Here is a 20,414-nt window from a genome sequence, read left to right as displayed (position 1 = left end):
ATAAATGAAATAAGAACAACGATTAATAAAATGGCCAAAAAGAAAACACCTGGATTAGACAACATCCCAATGGAGATGCTTGCTGAAATTAACAGAAAGAATCCATTCATACTTTTAGAGTTATACAACAAGTGCCTAGAATTAGGTGCGTTCCCTAATCAGTGGAAGGTAGCAAAACTGATTTTAATTCCTAAAACTAATAGAGACTTAGAGGATCCTAAATCCTATAGACCAATTTGTTTGCTAACCACAGCAAGTAAAATCTTGGATAAACTGATAACTCAAAGAGTACAGCACTTATTAACGGCACAAAATAGACTGCATCATGATCAACATGGTTTTAGATATAACCACTCTTGTGAAACAGCACAAAATGCACTATGGAGTAAAATAAAAGGTGCGATGAATCAAAAACTAAAAACAACAGTTATATCTTTGGATGTAGCTGGAGCATTTGATTCCGTATGGAGGAAAAGCATTTTATATGCCCTTATAAAAATGAATTGCCCGAGCAATCTTTTTGAATTGATTAAAGATTACTTAAATGAAAGGAAATGTATTTACCAAGATGGAGAGAATAATTGGGAATTTATAATGGATAGAGGAGTGCCACAGGGCTCGTGCAGCGGACCGTTATTCTGGAACTTGGTTATGAATTCTGCATTTAAAATCAATCTTCCAGTGAACTGCTTTATGCAGGCGTATGCCGATGATGTGCTACTAATAATCTCGGGAAGAACAAAAGATGAACTGGAAATTAAAGGAAAACAAATAATTCATAGGCTAGTAAAATGGGGCAAAATTCATAAACTTGAGTTTAATGAAAGGAAAACAATTCAAACGCCTATTACATTTGGAGAACGTTTAAAATTAACAGATCCGCCTAACATAAAAATAGGCAATAACAACATAAATGTGTCAAATCAAATTAAGTACTTGGGAGTTACATGGGACAGTAAATTAACATTTACGTCACATTTTAATAAGGTCAAGAAAAAAGTGGATGTATTAACATATAAACTAGTGACAGTTGCGGATAGATTTTATGGAAAAAGGAAATACCATCTAAGAAGAATCTACACTGGGGCCATTGAGCCATTTGTTCTTTTCGGGCACGGAGCATGGGGACATCGGCTAAATCTAAAGAAAATCAGAGAAACATTAAATTCAATCCAACGGCGCCCTCTCATCATTATGTCTGGGGCTTATAGAACCATTTCTACAGAAGCCCTTCAAGTGATAACTGGAATTTTGCCAATGGACCTCAGAGCAACGGAAATTTTCACTAAATTTCAAATAAGAACTTCTAGTAATAAAGTTAAAATAGGAAACAAATGCTTCAGCAAAAATGATTATGAGATGTATTTTGACAAATTCAAACAACATCCTGCAGAATGGTTTATTCACGGTTTTCAAGTTAAAATCCCAGATATGGATGGAATAGAAATTTTTACAGATGGTTCAAAAGATGAAAATAAAGTAGGAGCTGCAATAGTAGTATACTACTATGGGAAAGAGATCGATAAAAGTCTTGTGAAATTATCGAACCATGCCACAAGTTTCCAGGCAGAAGTGCAAGCTTTAAAGATGGCCATTGAATATTGTGAAAGGGTGGAGGACGGACAGAAGTGCTCAATTTTTTCAGATTCTCTCTCAGTCCTACAAGCCATACAATCTTCTCACAATTGTAATAAGGAAATATGGACGATAAAAGAAAAGATAAAAAGTGTAAAAACTAACAAGGGGATAGAGTTGAATTGGGTTAAGGCCCATATTGGGATCTATGGTAATGAAAAGGCGGATCAATATGCAAAGTTGGCGGCACAGAAAGAGGGTGTTGATATGGTTGTCCCCAAATCAAATGGTGTCTTAAAATGGGAAATAAGAGAAGAAATAAAGCTGCAATGGTTTGACAGATGGTATATGTCCAAGAACGGAAGAGTAACTTTCGATTTTATTCCTAATCCAGAAATAAAAATAAGAAGATACCATCCACTGATAATTCAAATTATATCAGGACATGGGAGATTTCCTGCATATTTCCAAAGATTTGGAAGAATGCAGGACAATAAATGCATTTGTGGAGGAATCGGTACTCTTTACCACTATTTAAAGGAATGTATTGAAATTTCGGAGTTAAGAAAAAATCTGAAAATTATAAATAATGACTTAAGTACAGTACTGATGGTACCAGGCAATCTTAAAACTCTGAAGGACATGATGTCAAAAATTGTCAGTTTTTTACCAACTATTTGAGAGTTTGTAGATAAGGCAGAAGGACAATAATTGACCACTTTGTGGCCAACTACCTAGAGGAGAATGTCAGTTTGACAAATCGGTCAATGTAAGGATGGACAATACTCAAGATAGCAGTCGGCCACAACAAATCCTGTCGATACTGCTACGTTCAGTGGTGGCGGGGTGGTCGGCTGTACACAAGAAGAACAAGAAGCATATTATCTATTTCGTCAGCTATCTTTAGCTACGATTACGACAGTTTCAAGTTAAAATCGCATACAGACGTTTGAAACATACTGGTCTATATGCTCGCAGACCTGTCAGATGTGTTCCACTTACAGCAACTCACTGTCGCTTGCGTTAGCCTGAAGTTGAGAACATGCAATGTGGACATCGTCGCAGTGGGCTTGTCTCTCTCTCTTTCTCTTTCTCTCTCTCTCTCTCTCTCTCTGTGTGTGTGTGTTTTACGACGAGTCCAGGTTTAGCTTGCAGGATTTTGGGTCGGATTTTCATATGGAGAACGCCGGGTACCCGTTAGTAGCGAAAGAAAATTACTGAGTTACACCGTTATAGTAGTGCAAGATTGCTCGCCTGGGGTGGAATTATACTGGGCCTCAGAACAGATATGCATGCTGAAATCGGAACCATGATTGGTCAAATTTATCGAGACATCATTCTGAAACAACATATACATTTTTTCAGGAGTACTATGGCGCAGAATTTGTGTTTATGGATGACAACGTCCGTCCTCAAGGTGCAAACCTCGTAAACGAATGCCTTCTATCTGAGGATATCACCCGCTTGAAATCACCAGCATTTCCCCTGATTTGAATCCGATAGAGAATGGGTTGGTCATGCTTGGCCAACGAGACAAGTTGTAGCCCGTCAAATACCTCCTACATGTATGCTGGAATTTTAGAAAGCATTGCTTTCTGAGTGGAATAACCTTCCACAAGATGAGATTGATAATTTGATACTCATCATGCCTATGCGTTATACGGACTGTATTTCATCGTCTGGGAGACAAACAATGCGTCTGTGTCATTCATCGTCTGGGGGACAATACCCATCATACCAGCCATGTAAAATTAAGTTTTTCTAAGAGTGATATTTTTTGTAATTACTCTAGGGAGCAAAAATCGTAATTTTTATGAATGGTATTATACATACAACGTCTTTTTTTTCGTTTGTTTAATAAATGGGCTTTATGAATAAATCACGTTTGGTTTGTTTTTGAACCTTTATTTGCGGAGCTGGCATTATCCTTAATTTATGGACATGAGTGTACAATAGGTACGATAGAGACATAAATGTGCATGCTATTTAATGCCTCTTTCTTGATGAGCAATGGATTCCAAATTTGTGTTACATGAGTAGGAAGAGACATCAATTCATATAAAATGATAATGTTGGATTTAATTTGATATTGTTAAGGGAAGTTACATGAAAAAAATTACGATTAATTAATACCCACTCGAAATCACTGATTGTCACCCGTTAACAATAATGATATGTAGAATTCATACCAAAGATCTTTTAGTTAGAAAATTGTTTTCGCATGAATAAAACATGGAATTGGTAAAAAAAATGACCCCCACTACCTTCAGAGAAGAATTTTTCAATTAAAAGAAGTTTGGTTAATATTAATTAGGAATAAGAATGACAAAAGATTCATTTCGAAATTTCAAGATTTTGCATTCATGATAGTTTTACAATATTTCACTTTTTGACATATTTTGAATATTTTTTAACATTAAACTTATAACTTCCAGTCATTTCTTTGTTTTCTATTGCAATTTTAATGTATAAATAAAATTCTATAACGTAATTCAAACTCTTTCATTAATACTGGTTCAAAAAACTCGTTTTATTTAAATTTAATAAAAACATAACGTTACATATAGTTTGAGAAACGATTCTCTTAGATGATAGCTGGATAATAATAATAAAAAAAAAAATGGGAAAACATCGGGACAAGATGTTGATGTTGATTATTTTTGAGTCAATTTGCTTTTCTTTGCATATATTATTAGAATGACCTTTTCTTTTATAATATTTAGTTGGATAGTTTTTTATTTTAAGGTTATCATTATTATTTTGCTGTTTTAAAAATAAAATACAAAGAGTCTTACTGCCTCGGTACTGAGTCAAGATGACAGTCATGATAACAGTTGAATATATTTTTATTTTTAGTTGATATGAAACTCTACTCTAATTAATCAAATATTGTAAGCCCGTTTTTGGAATAATTTGGAGAGAAAGGATTATTCTGCTTAAAACTCTATCTCATACAAATTAATACAACTCAACATCGATGTTTTTTATTATCAAAAATTGAACAGAAATGTTCCTTTTGTATCGCTTGTCAAGTGATGTGTAGTTTTTGAAATATTTTATTATAATTTCCTGATGGAAGGTCGAAATAGATCTCACAACCTGCAGGAACATTTATAGGAAGTTTCAGTTCATGTCATGGATATTTCAGTAACAACTGCTTTTTTTTTTTTTTTTTTTTTTTTTTTTGCATCCCAAGATTACTGATTTTAGTGCTTTAAATGTTCTTGTTGAGCCTGTTCCCTTTTGTAATTCGCATATCTTCCGAATATGAGACTATTAAAATATTATCTATAGGTATATGACAATTTTTAAAAAAATAAATTAGTCGTAATTTGTAACTTTTTTCACCGTAATTTTACATTACCAATATGTTCATATATTCACCATACTCTTAGCGAAGCATGGTCATGTTTGGCTTTCATACCATTAAAATCCAACTCCAACTCTGTAGGTCTATGAGCCTTACAATATGGTTTGAAGCAGTTTGTAGATCATACTGACCAAGGAAATCTCTCTCACACAAAGTAAGCCGAAGAAAAAAATTGTATTGTCTAAGGTAGTCGTGTATAACAGAGAATAACCAAGTATACTCCTGTTAATCAGCGAGGGTTTACGACATTGAAAATAACAACACGCCAGTCAAAATATACGAACATCATCTCATAAACAACGAAATAGCAGCAGTGGCTTCATGTTTGAAATTTCAATGCCTAGAAGAGAAGAGCGCTAGCAGTATCCGTAAAGTGGTGAGGTTTGAGTAATATGAGCATAAACTAAATCTTGCCCCGCTTTCAACTTGTCTCATTCTCTCATACTGACTTTCTTCCCTAGTATTTCATTTTATCTCTAAGAAATAATTCGGATTGTTGGCAAAATTTCTTACAGATTAATAATAATATTCATAATTACTTCCCCGTACTAGTAATTAAAAAAGATTATCTTCATTGGGATGTCAAGTAACTGAAAAATTATGGTTGAAAGCCTCTATTTGATCATACTGCATCATTCGAATAGTAAGTACCTCTACTCAGAGAAGCAGTTTGCATGTTTTGCAATATTTTTTTCATCTATGATATAGTAAAGCTTATTTAAATATCTAAGCTATAAAGCAGTTTGAGGGGAAAAAACACTTTTTTAAGCTTACCTTCTGATAGGATTTCAAAATGTCGCTGTAAAGAGCCTTTTGCTAAACTTAAGGTGGATCCTTCTCCTGTCAGAGACTGGTTATCACTGCTGCTGCTGCTGCTACGATTGCTCCTGTTACGATTGCCAAATCGGACTGAAAAATCAAACAATTTTTTTAAGTATATGAGGGTTCTATCTTTGAAAAGAAACATAAATACAAATGCTAAAAAATAGAAAATTTTGAAGCTCATTTTTTGAAAGTAAAGCACTTTCGAACCTTTTACAACTCGGTTAATTCCTTTCTCGTTGTGTCGAAACTGTGCTGTAGGGGGACATTAGAATAATGAGCTATAAGAAGGGTGTTACAAATCTAAAACCATGCTACTAAAAGGCGGTAATATACAAGGGCCATTGCCCCTTGTTATATCAAGATACAGTTATTTATAGTGACATGTTGTAAACAGAGATAATCATTTCTATAAGAAGGTCCTCTCGCAAAAAATCTTTGGAAACCCTAACATATTTTTCCATCAATTTAAATGAAAAACTCAAAATAAATATAAAACCTGGTTGATAAAATAATTTGTTTTTAAATATGCAATTACTTTTGTTTGGTAGTACATTCCTCATATTTGGAAATCTTAATTTTTAGTATGATATGCTTAAAACTGCCAGAGTATTTAAGCGATCTTCATTTATATTTTTGATTAGAAAGCAATTTTAGTTTATTGAAAAAACGTCCTGAACTTGCTATGGTAACTCATTCGGTAAAAAAATAATTTAAATGTTGTTAATGCATTTGAAAATAATTATTATTTGATATGTATAAAAAAATGTCTTATTACGTCAAATTATTATTTGGTATGTATTACAAAATGCCTTATTATGTCAAATTATTATTTGATATGAATTACAAAATGTTTTATTACGTCAAATTGTTATTTGATATGTATTATTTCAATCTTATTAGTCCACTGTCAGTCCTCTTAACAAATCTATTATTAATTATATTTTCTTAATTATATTTTCATTTACAATTTTATTAGAAAGTTCTACAGAACTTTTTGATAGTGTTCGCAGTGCAGATTTTTCTATTGCCTTTGCATCTGTGATTAATTTAAAATCAAAAGCAGCATCAAATATATTTTGAAATGTTTCATATGTCACAATACTATGTACCTGGTTGCCACTGAAATTCCTCTATTGAGTTTTGCAGAAATTAATTTTCTGTTATCTCTTTTCTTCCCTCCTTCAAATTCTTTTTCAGGGAATTCTTCTGAAATATCTTTCTTGACTGCTTCTTCTAAAATGTGATCTGAAGCTTTGTATTTAAGATTTAATTGTATTTAATTAACAAAATGCGGAATAAAAAACAATTGTTTCAAATTGCAATAGTTTGTTAATACTATTAATCTTTGACAACACTATAAATAATATCGATAAACTTAAAATAAATACCATTTTTGTAATGAATCCATTATGCTTTTGACTTTGGATACTGCAGTACTATCACTATTTGGACTGATGAATTCGTCTTAAGTATCATAAATTTGTTCTAACTGTGAATGAATTGCTGTGAACCAATTTATATTATTTTTATTTATGTATCGCAGAATAGAAAAAAGAAATTTCTTCTTTCTTATATCCATTGTTGTCAACTCAAGGGTACAACTGGAAGTACGAATGAACGACCCGTCGAGACTTGGTTACTCACTTCCTTTTGGAGTTATTTACAGTATGTGGATATTTTTTTTCAGGTTGAACGACATTCGTAAGGCAGGGCATATTACTTCTGAAACAGTTGTTCTCCAACCGTGGAGGAGGGGGGACACTACAAGTACGAGGATGAGAAGTAGCCGGATTAGTAACATGATTATCGCTTTCCCTTTGAGGATAGTAATGTTAAAGAATCGAATTACTTTCAAGCCAGTGATGATTATATGTCCAACGAGAGAGTGAAAAGAGTGAAGAAACTTATGATGACCTTTAGGATTCAACTTAAGTTTCCTTTCTTCCTGCTATAATGACGACAGTTATTTAACTACTGAGGAGGCTTTGGCAGGGCTGGAGTAACTGCGATGTGGCTTTGAAGTACTTGTGGTCAATAGCATCGTAATTAAGAAAAGTTCAACAGTTTATTGCTTTTAAAGCTGACAAATGTTGAGATTTAACGTAAGAGACGTTCCCTTCCGACAGGCCTCCGATTTTTTTTCAGCTGAAAATTTATCCTTACATGTGCATTCCTCGATTGGGTTTTAATTCATAGAATCATGCATGTAAAGGAAGTATTGTACTAGATTTTGCAAATTATAACTGAAACTCGAGGTCAGGAGAGCCAACAAGACCGACCATCTGTGAAGCTCAGTGGGGGATTTACGATTATACTTTTGTCGTATCCCTTATCAACCACTTTGTCATTTGTTCGGTTTTATGTCCCGCCTTTGAAAAAGAGACTATTTTTGACATTTGTCAGATTTGCCTTCCTCTTTTGAGTGCAGCCCTCTTACCTCATTGGTATTCGTGTTATACGCTTGCCTGAAAACGCCAACCCGTGTTATACAATTTTTACTTTTAAAAAGGTTGAAAAAATGAAAAAAAAAAAAAAAAAAGACATATAGCTCATAACGAGGATTTTTTTCTTATCGTGGGACTAGGTGCATCGCACCCGCTCCATTCCTACATGGTCTGCTTTGGTTGTTAGAGCATTGACCCTTTTACCAACATCATTCCCCTATGTATTTGATATTTAGTTAGATATCTACCTCAGGTTATACCTAGGTCATCTTACTAAACTGAAGATGTTACATTATCCATTTATCATGTATCTTTAATCCTTAACTGAGCACGTGGGGTCTGTGAGACAACAAGCAATGGATTTTCTGTCATCCCTATTCTATTTATAGCTCAATTGAATGGATTGACCCTGTAGCTTCCTGTTTTGTGACCTTCATTACACGTGCACTTTTTCAACAGATTTCAGCAGATGCTTTTTTAAATAATTCAGCTATTTCTTCCAGCGCGGTCTCTAAGACCGCATCTCCCTGTTAGTGTCCCAGTGATAAACAAGGCTTAGCAGATGGCGCTAAAACTTGGATCCCGAAATATCATCCAGTTTACTGATCCTTTTATGAAGCAGTGCTCCAGACACTTTTAAATGAAGCAGAAAGTGATTTTAGTGATAAGGATAATTGTACAGAAGAGTTTTTCGATTAAAGTTCGCATTCAACTGATTTTGATATGTATGCTCAAACATAATTAATTTTTCTAATGATAATGTATTTTGAAAAATTTATAAAATATATTAATATACCATGATATATATATACAGAATTCATAGGTTGATTTTTATACTAGTCCTTAACCTGTATGTTTAAAATGCCCTAGAAAACCGTGCTATGAAAGTCACACAAGCCTATAAAAAAAAGGGCCAATTTTACCCATTGTCATTTTTTTTATATATATAATTGTTGAATTTTACATTATATTGTCTTCTATATATCTTCATATACTGTAAAAATAAATACGATTTAAAAAGTAAAAAGTAATATGCTTTTTCAAGAATATTATTTATTTTAACATGTAATTTGAGAAGAAAATGTATGTTCCAATGCATTTACTTTTTTCAATGATAATATATTTTAAAAAATTTATAAAACATACCTATACATCAAGAAAAATATCTGCAAAATATGTTGGCAGTTTTTCATACTAATACATTCATTAGAACATTTAATTTGAGTATAAATGAAATGCGGTCTCGTAGACCGCACCTCCCCAGTTAAGTCCTAAAATTTCACCTCCCTAGTTAAGGGTTAACTAAATATGTTGGGCCAAATAAGATCAAATCCACCACTATCATTATGCTTGCTCTTCGAAATCAGTTATGCTGTTTCAAATTAAATATGCGGTAGTGAACGAGTTTTTAAAGTATTTGTGTATATTTCTTTCTCAGTTATTAAATAGTGAATTGATTCTTGAAAATATGTTTAAAAACGGGTGGAAAGTGAAATTTTTTTTCACGGAATCAGATTAAAATTTACGGTTAAAAGTTAGTAAATTAGTTAAAAGTAAACAACTGTTAGAATTTAGATTGTATGTATTATTAAATGAATTTCAACAACCTCATCACACGATGTAACTAAGATGAGATTCTATAAAAGACAGGTTTCCATTTCTCCAGCAAATGTAGATGCATAAAAGAAGAGAACTTCATGATTAGTTAAAGAATCAATGCGGCAATTGACTCTTTAACTACTACGGCAATGCCGTACATCACATTGGAGCATTCTGGAAAGCATGTTTCCTTTAAGGCTTTCTAGAGGGAGATGATAAACACTTTACTGTTTTTACCAATAAAATTTTATAACTTTTTTATGCTTTAGTTTGCAACCGTATTCAAAAAAGTGAAACCAAAATTTTCTAAGTGCCATTGTTTATTCCCTAGGTCAGCTTTTTGCAAGGCAAACTGCTAAATTATACTTCTCTTGGTTCTGTAGAATATAACAGTTGAGGAAAGATTTAATTTTTATTTTCAGATCTTCACCTGAGCAACAAGATAGAGTTCTCAATTACTCCTGACAATTTTGAATGTGGGTCAGTTAGGAACAGGCTCTTAATGTAATAAAAATATATATTTTTTAGGCATTTTGAATAATTTATTACAAGATAGGAAGTGAGTCTAAAAACAAGGTAGTGTTCTGTCCCGCCAGCAACGTTTATTATTTTGGGAAAATCAAAATTATTTAAAGAATCTACTATTCTTTAAATATTTTTACCTTACTATATATTCCTTTTCACGCATGAAAGATAATCGTTAATAATGATTTGATACTGATTGACGTCGATTACAGAGCTAAACAAGAAAACCGATCTCAATGAAGGAATAAAACGTCACGCTGAAAGAGAAATCTGAAGCTGATTTTGACTCTTTTCAGTAAGGAACGGAGATTGTGGAGATAGTAAAAATAACATCTTGAATCATCCGTGCTTGATTTTTCAACAAATATGTATATTTTGTCAGTTATGTTAAAGGTACCAGAATGAATTATTCCTATTTATTAGATAGAAGAATTCACTGATTTGATGGTAGTCAGCTGAATGCGGAAGTTTGAAAAGCATTTGATTTGAAGAAATTTAATGAAATCAAAATTTGATCTGGTGATTAATGATAGTTTATGATCGCGGAGAGCCAGATAAAACTTTTTCTACCAGATCATATCGCTGAAATAAACTTTTTCTTCCAGCGTAAATGTCGGAAAAAAATGAGTCGCATTGAATTATTGGTCTTTGTAGTATTAAATTGAACTCGTAGTCCTTATTCATTTTTAAGTGCTTTTCTAATTCTTAAATATTTCTTTTTTGTATCTTATAAAATTTAGTAATTTCTATCATTATAGAGGTTTATTTTCTGACAAAACTGGAGATATGATTATTACAATTTAATTCAAATTGTTGTTATTAAATAGATATGAGAGTTTATATGCGAGATTCTATGAAAAATGGAATATATTTTTATTGAAAAACAGTAAAAACATCAATAATCTACAGTATTTGGGAAGGGACGGTGAAGCAAATTCTGAAACAACAAACAGCAGTTTCACATCATTGCAAATACATTCCTTTCAAATCAGTTCGTTACTATTACCAGAAGCCAAAATACGTGCTCCCAATGACTTCATATTTTTAGAGATAAATGGGCTAATTATGAACATTGCTGTTGCTAAGACTGGTTAATTAATAAATTAATTTCGAAAAAAGGCAATTTTTAATGAGCCCCCAGAACACGATTATGCATTAACATAAATTATACGCCTATTTTCCTCTTCATTAGAATAATTTAAATTGAAAAAAAAATAACAACTTTTGAAAAATTTATCCCCAATTACCCTGATTGATCCCGCTTATAAAAGTGACAAAAATTAGAAATATATGATACAGAAATTACATGACAAATTATAATTAGTCATGTAATTATAATTTGTCTTTCGTTTAAAAATTACTCTTTCACTTTAAAAAGTAATACTGTTATATAATATAATAATTCATAATACTCTTTCGCTTAGAAAAGTAAAACGAAATAGAGATTTATTTATTGCCCAATTGTTTAATGTTTAAGAATAGTCACCATCTTATATGGAAAGGAGTTGACGTGTTGAAGAAAATTGTCTTTATTTCGAGACTCTTCGAAAGCAGATACGTTATTATCCCTTTTTGATTAAAAATATCTTGTCTTCAACGGAAGCTAGATTTTTTTAAAATTATTATAAACAAGCCAAAAAGGTTTAACCCCCCCCCCATGTAAAATATTTCAATATCATCAATATCTCTGCTTCATAAATTCCATAGCAAAATTCAAAGCTCTATAAAAAGTTTAAAAAATATTGCAATCATATCAAGACTAGTCTAAATACGGAAGATGAGAGATCTCGATTTCAGATTTTTTTACACGTTGATACAAAATAAATAAGTAAATAAAAATGTCATACAGACAGATGCTTTTTTGGCATTTGAATTTTAAGTTTACTTTATCACTTGGATCATCCGTCGATTTCATAAACTTCATTGTTCTTTCGAATGAAAGTTTTTTTCTGCATGATTCCTAATGTGATCCATGTGTCGGAAAATTTTCTACTTAGGGGAGAAGATTATTTACCTTGGAAAACTTCTTAGGGAAAAGCAAGTGTTTACTGCTTACTTATAACAATCATATAAATTATTTCATTCTCATGCAAGCCTTATAGAAAAATAGTGACATATACAAATGTTTAATTTGATACGTATATAATTTCTATTTAGTTCGCAGACCTTTAGCGTTATTCGGGTCAAACACCTCTGAAATAGCCAATATATATATATATATATATATATATATATATATATATATATATATATATATATATATATATATATATATATATATGAATATTCAGTATGAAATTAAGTTTATAAACATTTGCATCAATTTCCATCTCGGGGGAAAAATTGTCTTATCAAAATATTAAAGAAATTCTGATATCAGCAGCCATGATAATACTAATAAAATAAGATTTTCATCTTATGATAAATTCCAAAAAGTAGAATTTTTTCTACAGTCGCCTTATGAGAATGACTTTTTAAAGTATCATTACAAAAAGTTATCTAAAGATTAAAAAAATGATCTAATTTGGGATACAGAATATATTTTATTGAACCTCTCATTTTATTTCATTTGAAAAAGATAAATTTGCTAATTTAGCAAACATCCGATTGATAGTTTTCAGTATTTTCTCTTTTGGCCAGAATTGCTTCTATTTACAGATAAGATTTTTTCGCACCAAGAAATAAGGTTTAGTAATTTTATTTTATAGAACAGATGTTTCTCTTTTCTAGTACTATAATTCTTGTATTTATTCAAAGTAGTCAGTGTAGAATCATTTATAGCTCTAATTTGTAATTTTGAGAGAAATTGATCTGAAAATCTGAAATAAAAGAACAATCTCCGTATCTTAAATAAAGGCATTCATTTTTCACTTAGTTTTCCCGCTGCAAAAATATAGTTTCATATTTTTGTTGTAGGGAATTTACTTTTGACGAAAAGTTCCTTCGAAAATTTTTGAGATATTTGCATATTTCTGTTGAATAAGTAAAATCTTTAATTTGGAGGAAAATTTTAAAATTAAAAAAAAAATTCTTTTTGTCCATAAATAGTTTTTTGATTTTTTTTATTTTAGTTTGATTTTAGTTTCCGTTTAGCTATAATTAATACATTTACTGACGTGACTGAAAAAGAGTCTATGGGTTTTAGTTAAGTTATATTAACGTCCCGTTTTAAAGCAACACTAGAGCTATTTTCTGACGGACCTTGTAATTTTGAATCACGGTCAGATGACGAGGACGACACCTGAGCTAGTATTCCTCTCTCCAAACTTCCAAACTACACCACCGGGAGGACGTTTGGCACCGACAGTTCTTCGGTGGAATCAGGTCTCGAACCTGAAAAGCCAAGGCCTAACCACCAAGCCAACGCGGACCATCAATAGCCATCAATCAATGGGAGTGTTTCTACAATTCTATTTCCATTATAACACTGAATTTTTGATTAGAGTGATAACAGTGATTCATCAAAAATGCATTGAATGCAAAATTGATTGAATGAAAAAATGCATGCAACACCTAATGCATTTTTTCTGCATTAGGTGTTGTGTCAGTTTTTTACATTGTTCAAAATGAAATTGATTATCTGAAATGCTCTGTTTTGGAGTTCAGTATCTTCTGTAATGTAGAAACTGTGTGTGCTATATAATAACACATGTTAGTTTCCATGGAACTCTGGTTAAGAACTAAATGCAACCATCACAATAAATGTTGAATGAATGCGTCTATAAGGTTTATATTACCATTTTAATGATTGTAATGATTTTCTGTTTGAAATTAACACCGATAGCAAATCATTCCACTTGATTAATTCAGTTAATCAAATATTTCACATATTCCATTGCACATTGAATCACAAAAAATAATTCATTATTCATCCTTTTTACATCGCATTTATCATGAATATGTTTCCAGCGAAAATAATCAGCTCAACAAATTTTCTCTTGAAAATTCTTTTTTAACAGGAAATTACCTTGAAAATTATATTGCTGGCGGTATATTATGGAGATTTAAAAATAACACTGCAAAAATTCAGATTATAAAAAATAAAACAACACTATTGAAAGGTGACGTTAAAAAATAAAAATACTTTGATAAAATTATTTTTTTAGTAACTAATATTTTCAAAGACGTATGAAGCTAAATAGCAACATAATAGATTGTTTAATGCAATTAGATTTGCCCCATCAAATTAAGACGTTTTTGGGTAGAAGACTCAATTGGTTCCTAGTATTGTAAAAGTGTTAGCAAAATATGTTGCTACTCATGTAAATGTTAGTTCAAATTCTTCTTATGGTATCATTTATAGATAGGTAGAATATTGTTTTCTTAACATTGCAATATTATTTATAGTCAAAGGTGATGGCTGGCGTATTTTTCATTCAGAGCAAGATATCCTTTGAAGTCGAAGTAGAAGATAATAGATGTAGGAATATCATCTCACAATGCTTCAACTGTAATGATTTTTGGGCACAGATCAGAAAATTGTAATGGATGAGGACTCGATGTCTCAAATAGAATTTTGAACTCAAAAAGACAGAATATCAGATCAAAGAATAGAGTGTACAAACCAATGTATTAATTGCCACAAAACAAAGAATATCTCAGCATAAAGAGAATGTGAAATGTTTCTTAACGCAAATGGGAATAGCAAAATTCTAAAACTTATCGAGTTGAAACTTGCATAAAAAGTATCATCTCTTTCGAGCAACTTTGAAGACTTCCTAGCTCTCCACACAGATGGCGCCAGTGGCGCCCACAACTGTGGATAAACAAAGTATGATAAACATTGTCAGTCAAAACGGGAGCTAAATAGTTGAAATGCTAAATGTAATTGTCGGGATTAGTATATATGTATATGCAGGCACCAGAGATATTTAGAGGAAGCTGATAAGAAAATGAATATGACTGAAAAATGTAGTCAATAAATTTTCAATACTCATCAGAGCTTTTGCTATTTCAAGACTAATAATTAAAAAAAAAAAAAAAATGGAAGGCAAACGGGATAAAGCACAATTCATGTACTAAGATTGTAAATGAGCATAACTCCGACGTTTTACTAATACGAGAAACGCATCTGAGAGCTGGAAAAAGGTTTACATTGCAAGTTATGAATCCTTCTATAGCTACAGGGAAAACCATGATTCGACGCACTCAAGTGCTTGAACAGCGATATTTATTAAAAATTCTACAACCACCATCATTTAATTCCTCCAACGGTAATCTATGTAGAAATGACAATAGTTATTAAAAAAATAGTGAGCTAATTGCGTTAATATCAATTCATACACCCCCTAAATTCAAAATATTCAAATGTATATCTGTGTATGTAATGTAATGTAATACTTATCTGTGAAGAACTTAATGTGCATCACATAACATGGAGCAATTATCACAACTGTGGAAGAGGAAATATTTTAAGAATATTTGCAGATAATATTGGCATAGAAATTATTGCATCCAATGAACCAACCAGATACGTAGTTGTAAGTGCTACTACAATAGACATAGATTAAGTCACTACCGAATTGAGTTTTGAACTACAACTTAGTTACTCTTGACTTCCTCTTTAAATACTCTGCCAAATATTGCGTGAAAAACGAAAAATTCAAAAATGATCTCACTAACTTAGATATTAATTTCATCGGAATAGATAATCCAAAAAAATTGAAACTCTGGCTGAAGAACTAGAAAAGGAAATTATTCAAACTGGAAATTGAAACTTCACTGAAATAAAAATAGAGTTAGTTACACAGGCCACAAACTCAAAAACTTCACTCTAAGACAAATATTGTCTGTAAAATGTACCATCGGTAATAGCACAAAATGCCCAATAATGTCTCCATGATTTTGTAAGACGTAAATACTGCACAGTATCGTGCATATAATTTACAAATGTATTAATAAGGAAAGAACCCGAATCCTGAACAGTAAAAAAATAATTTAATGGACTAAATACTGAAGTCAGGAATTTGAAAATAGTTATTTTACTAGAAAGGGTTACTACTAGATTAACGGATTTATGTAAAAATTTACCATAAATCAGATCCTTCAATACCTTGTAAAAATTACAGAATCCTACCTAACCTAGATGCATCCAGATTCAAAAGAAACTTTTTTCTATTAAAAACATCGAAACATTGTGCCACAGTATTGAAAATTGAGACCAATATTTTTCTCATGCCGTCTAAATGACCTGGACAAGCAGTTGAACAGCGTTTAGATGCTGGTCAAATATCACAATCCACGTTTTATTCAAATTGTACTTAACAGATATGTCATAAAAGCTATCTACTAGTTTCAAAAAGGGAAAACAGAAGTGAATGCTGATAAAGCATCTGCAGTGATGTTTCATAAAGCTCCCATGAACAATACATTTTTCCAAATTCAGATTACGCATAAATGCCTCCAGTGATCTCAAGAATGTAAGTAAATATGAATTGTTCTAGACATAAAATTAATTTGGAAGTCTTATTTTCTTTATTTGAAAGACAAATTCCTAACTCAAGTGCGAATATTCGACACTTTAATCTTACGGAATACGCAAATGCATAGGGACATAAAAATGCTTATTTATACAGTCTATCTGTGTCCAGGATTAACGAATGCCTTCCAAGTATTGGTCATGCAGCCAAAACTAATCATAAAAAGATAGCATAGCCTTGTAATTTCCAAAATATTCAATGCAAAATTATCTATATCCACTTCAGCCCTTTGTAAAGCACTAAACTGCTCAACTTTTAGAGAAACTATCAAGAAAATTAAAATAAATTTTAATAGAAACTTAGATGACAACGACAATGAAGTTCTAAAATTAATTGATCAGTACACAATAATAAGAACCTAGAAACTTTTAGGCATTATAAAAATATTCTCCATCTTCCCCGCTAAAAAATTTCTACTTCAAAGAAATCAAACTGAAAACTCTAGAAATTAGGAAGGAAAGAGACAATATTTCCGGTAGAAAATATATTCCAATGTGACTAGCCGAAGCTGAACAATAGCTTATCCGCAGCACTCTCTAAAATTTTTGCTAAGTCTACTGAAATCAAAAAATTGCTACATCCTCTCCTCCTCACATCGAAATCACCTACTGAACTACTCCCATTGGCTAGATCATCTCAAGCCACTCTGCCATCTCTTAAGCATAACTGAAGAAGTACTGCCAAGTGCCAAACCTTCAAAAGATAGGAAACAACTTACACACCATCAAAATGATTCAACACAGATATGAAGCATTTTTTTTTCTTAAGTCAAGAGCTGGAAGGTAAAAAGAAGAAAATAGAGACATACACACAATAAACGGTTCAAAAATGAAACAAAGAAATGATTTTAAATATCAAAGCAAATATAATATAAACGTACACAGCGTTTGTTGTGATTTATGTTTGATAGTTTAGTTATATTAAAGTCCCGTTTTAAAGCAATCCTTGGCTATTTTGGGACGAACCTTGTAACTTTGAACAGTGTTCAGATGACGAGGACGACACCTAAGCTGGAAGCCCCTCTCCAAATTTCCATATCACATCACCGGAAGGACGTTGGGCCCCTACGGATTTAACTTGGACCAGAACCAGACCCGCTTACACGACCGTTCGACGGTGGAGTGTTGCTTTCTCTCTCTCTCTCTCTCTCTCTCTATATATATATATATATATATATATATATATAGAGAGAGAGAGAGAGAGAGAGGGAGAGAGACCAATATCATTGCAGCAGATAGTGACGTGGTGAAAATAATTGGTTTCACCATGTCATGATTTACTCTTTAAAAAATGTCCGCTTGACACCTCCTAAAACTGGGTACTCTCAGTCGTTACTCCATTGATAACAGAAAGATACAAGTAAGCATTTTTTTTTTTTAATTCAAAAGAAAATTTAAAAATTCATTTACACTTGAATATTTTGTATAGTTCTAGGTCAATTCTTTATGATTGTAATAAATAATAAGACTGAATAAATCGATTTAGGGAACTGAGATTTGTTAATAAATTTGTGATATCTTCATTTTGCCAAAGAAAAGTGATTACACAAATTTGCAAATTCAGAAGTTCTTTAAGCTCAACAACAGATTATTTACCAGACAGCAGAAGTTTTTATACAATTAGAACTTTTATACAATTAGAATAAATGTTTTCTACAAAAAAAGAACCATTGTTTATTTAGGATTCTGAGCACTTCAAAAATGCATCTAACGGCTTTCAAAAATACTTAGTGCAATATTCTAAGTGAGTTAACTGCACATTGTGTTAAGAATTGGATTTGTAATGGATTAAGTATAAAAAATTAACTTTTATGAAGTTAGTAGATATTAAATAATTCTGAGTTTACGGCAGGTTTGCAACTCAGAAGCTAGTAGATATTAAATATTGCTAGAGATAGTTGGTAGATAGAAGATATATGTATGCAGCTCAGAAGTTAATAAATATATAATATAGTTAAAGTAGATATTAAATATAGTTAGTAGATATATATATTTATATGAAGTTAGGAAATATTAAATAATTCTGAGCTTAAGGCAGGTGTGCGGCATGAGTATATATATAAACATCTACCTGTTTCAGGTTAGAAACTTATTATCCGGAAATGAAGGTATGTGCCTACCCTAAATTCCTGTTTTGCTGAAAATTCTAGAAATTTGTTTTATTTGTATCCTTTATAAACCATACATTTAAGTATCCAAAATGCTTTATTTTCGATTTTACGATTACTAGAAACAAAGCTATAGTATAAATAACAAAAAAAAATTTTAACATCGGAAATGGTCATATAAAGAACTATAAATTTGCAAACAATTAACTTGAACAACCTTTTTCTTATTCTCGAGCAATATATTACTTAAAAATATAGATTTTTATTTGCATTTTTTTTTATTGGTTTCTGTGATAATTTTTTTGAAATTTATGTTGGAACTTAAAATAGAGAAACTATATATCACAAAACGGCTGTGTACCCGTTATTTTAATTAATACTTTGAAAATTTTAAATTAAAAAGCAATGGTGGAATACTGTAAAATATGTGAAATGAATATTATAGGGAGACCTTTGTTGTTATTAAACTACAATAAGTTATTAAAAAACACGAAAATTCTTGGGAGCATTTAGAATTTTTGAAAGATCATTGGAAGAGCAAGAATTGCAATGCAGCACATATTGTGGAAATTATGATTCTAAAGCTCTTATGATAGTGAAAAATATTTGCAAGAAAGACGCAATTCTAAAGTGAGAATGTGTAATAGGGCATACGTCAAAAGAAAAGAGTTGACTCAACTCTTATAAAATTGAATGAAGATACTTAAAAGGAAAGTTAAAATCTACAATAAACTTATAGGCAAGTTACAAAACTATTATACGATTTTTATCTGTAAAAATATTCTGCAAGGCTAGATAACATTCAATTTACAGTAATAACAGATTTTTTTTCTATCTTGGTGTTGCAATCAAACTACATATACCAAGCCAAGGCTTCAAATTTTCAAGAAAATTCACAGGACCTTTTTGACTCTGCTATAAAAACAAATAAAACCAATTTCTCATTACTTTGCAATAAAAATTACTCAGGAACGATTACATAGTCTTTAGGAACAATAATGAAAATTTTAATAACTTCTGATGAATTATTTTGCCCAAATAAACTTTAGTTCAGCAGGAAAAAAAAACTAAGGAGTACAGACTGGAGAGTTATTATTTAAATAATGATGTAAATATATAATCGAGTTTCAAGCACTTAGAAATAGCGATTAATGCACCGATGTTTAAAAATTGCATGGGAATTCACAAACAGCAAATTTAGATGCGGAAATATCAGTCATTGCCTACTATTTCATTGCTTACTATAATATAATACAAAAATTATGCATAAAACGTTTTAAAAAAATCAATTTAAAGTCAAGAAAAAGAGAATTAAATCTCCAAATGTGGAGGAGTTTAGCATTCTAAAGTGATAATTTTTTTTTTTTTTTTGCTTTGTATTAAAATCTTAAAATGCGTTTTTCGGAGAATTGCATTCTTCCGGTATCTTCCTTTGCGGTAAACACCTTTTCAGAAAACGATTTTTGGATTTGAAACAAAACTTTCTCAAA

General features: G+C 31.4%; 1 protein-coding gene across 1 annotated transcript in view; it reads right to left on the bottom strand.

Moving 5' to 3' along the window:
- The window catches only part of LOC129959930 (uncharacterized), a 93,308-nt gene that overhangs the window by 35,557 nt on the left and 37,337 nt on the right, over positions 1–20,414 (bottom strand). Inside the window, exon 3 of the mRNA XM_056072835.1 lies at positions 5,720–5,854. Coding sequence (XP_055928810.1) covers positions 5,720–5,854 — 135 coding nt within the window. The remainder of the gene's footprint in view (positions 1–5,719; positions 5,855–20,414) is intronic.

This window comes from Argiope bruennichi, chromosome X2, assembly GCF_947563725.1.
Source record: "Argiope bruennichi chromosome X2, qqArgBrue1.1, whole genome shotgun sequence".
In the NCBI taxonomy this organism is placed as follows: domain Eukaryota; kingdom Metazoa; phylum Arthropoda; class Arachnida; order Araneae; family Araneidae; genus Argiope; species Argiope bruennichi.
Note: the sequence above shows the minus strand (reverse complement) of the source record. Positions and strands in the feature narration are given on the sequence as shown.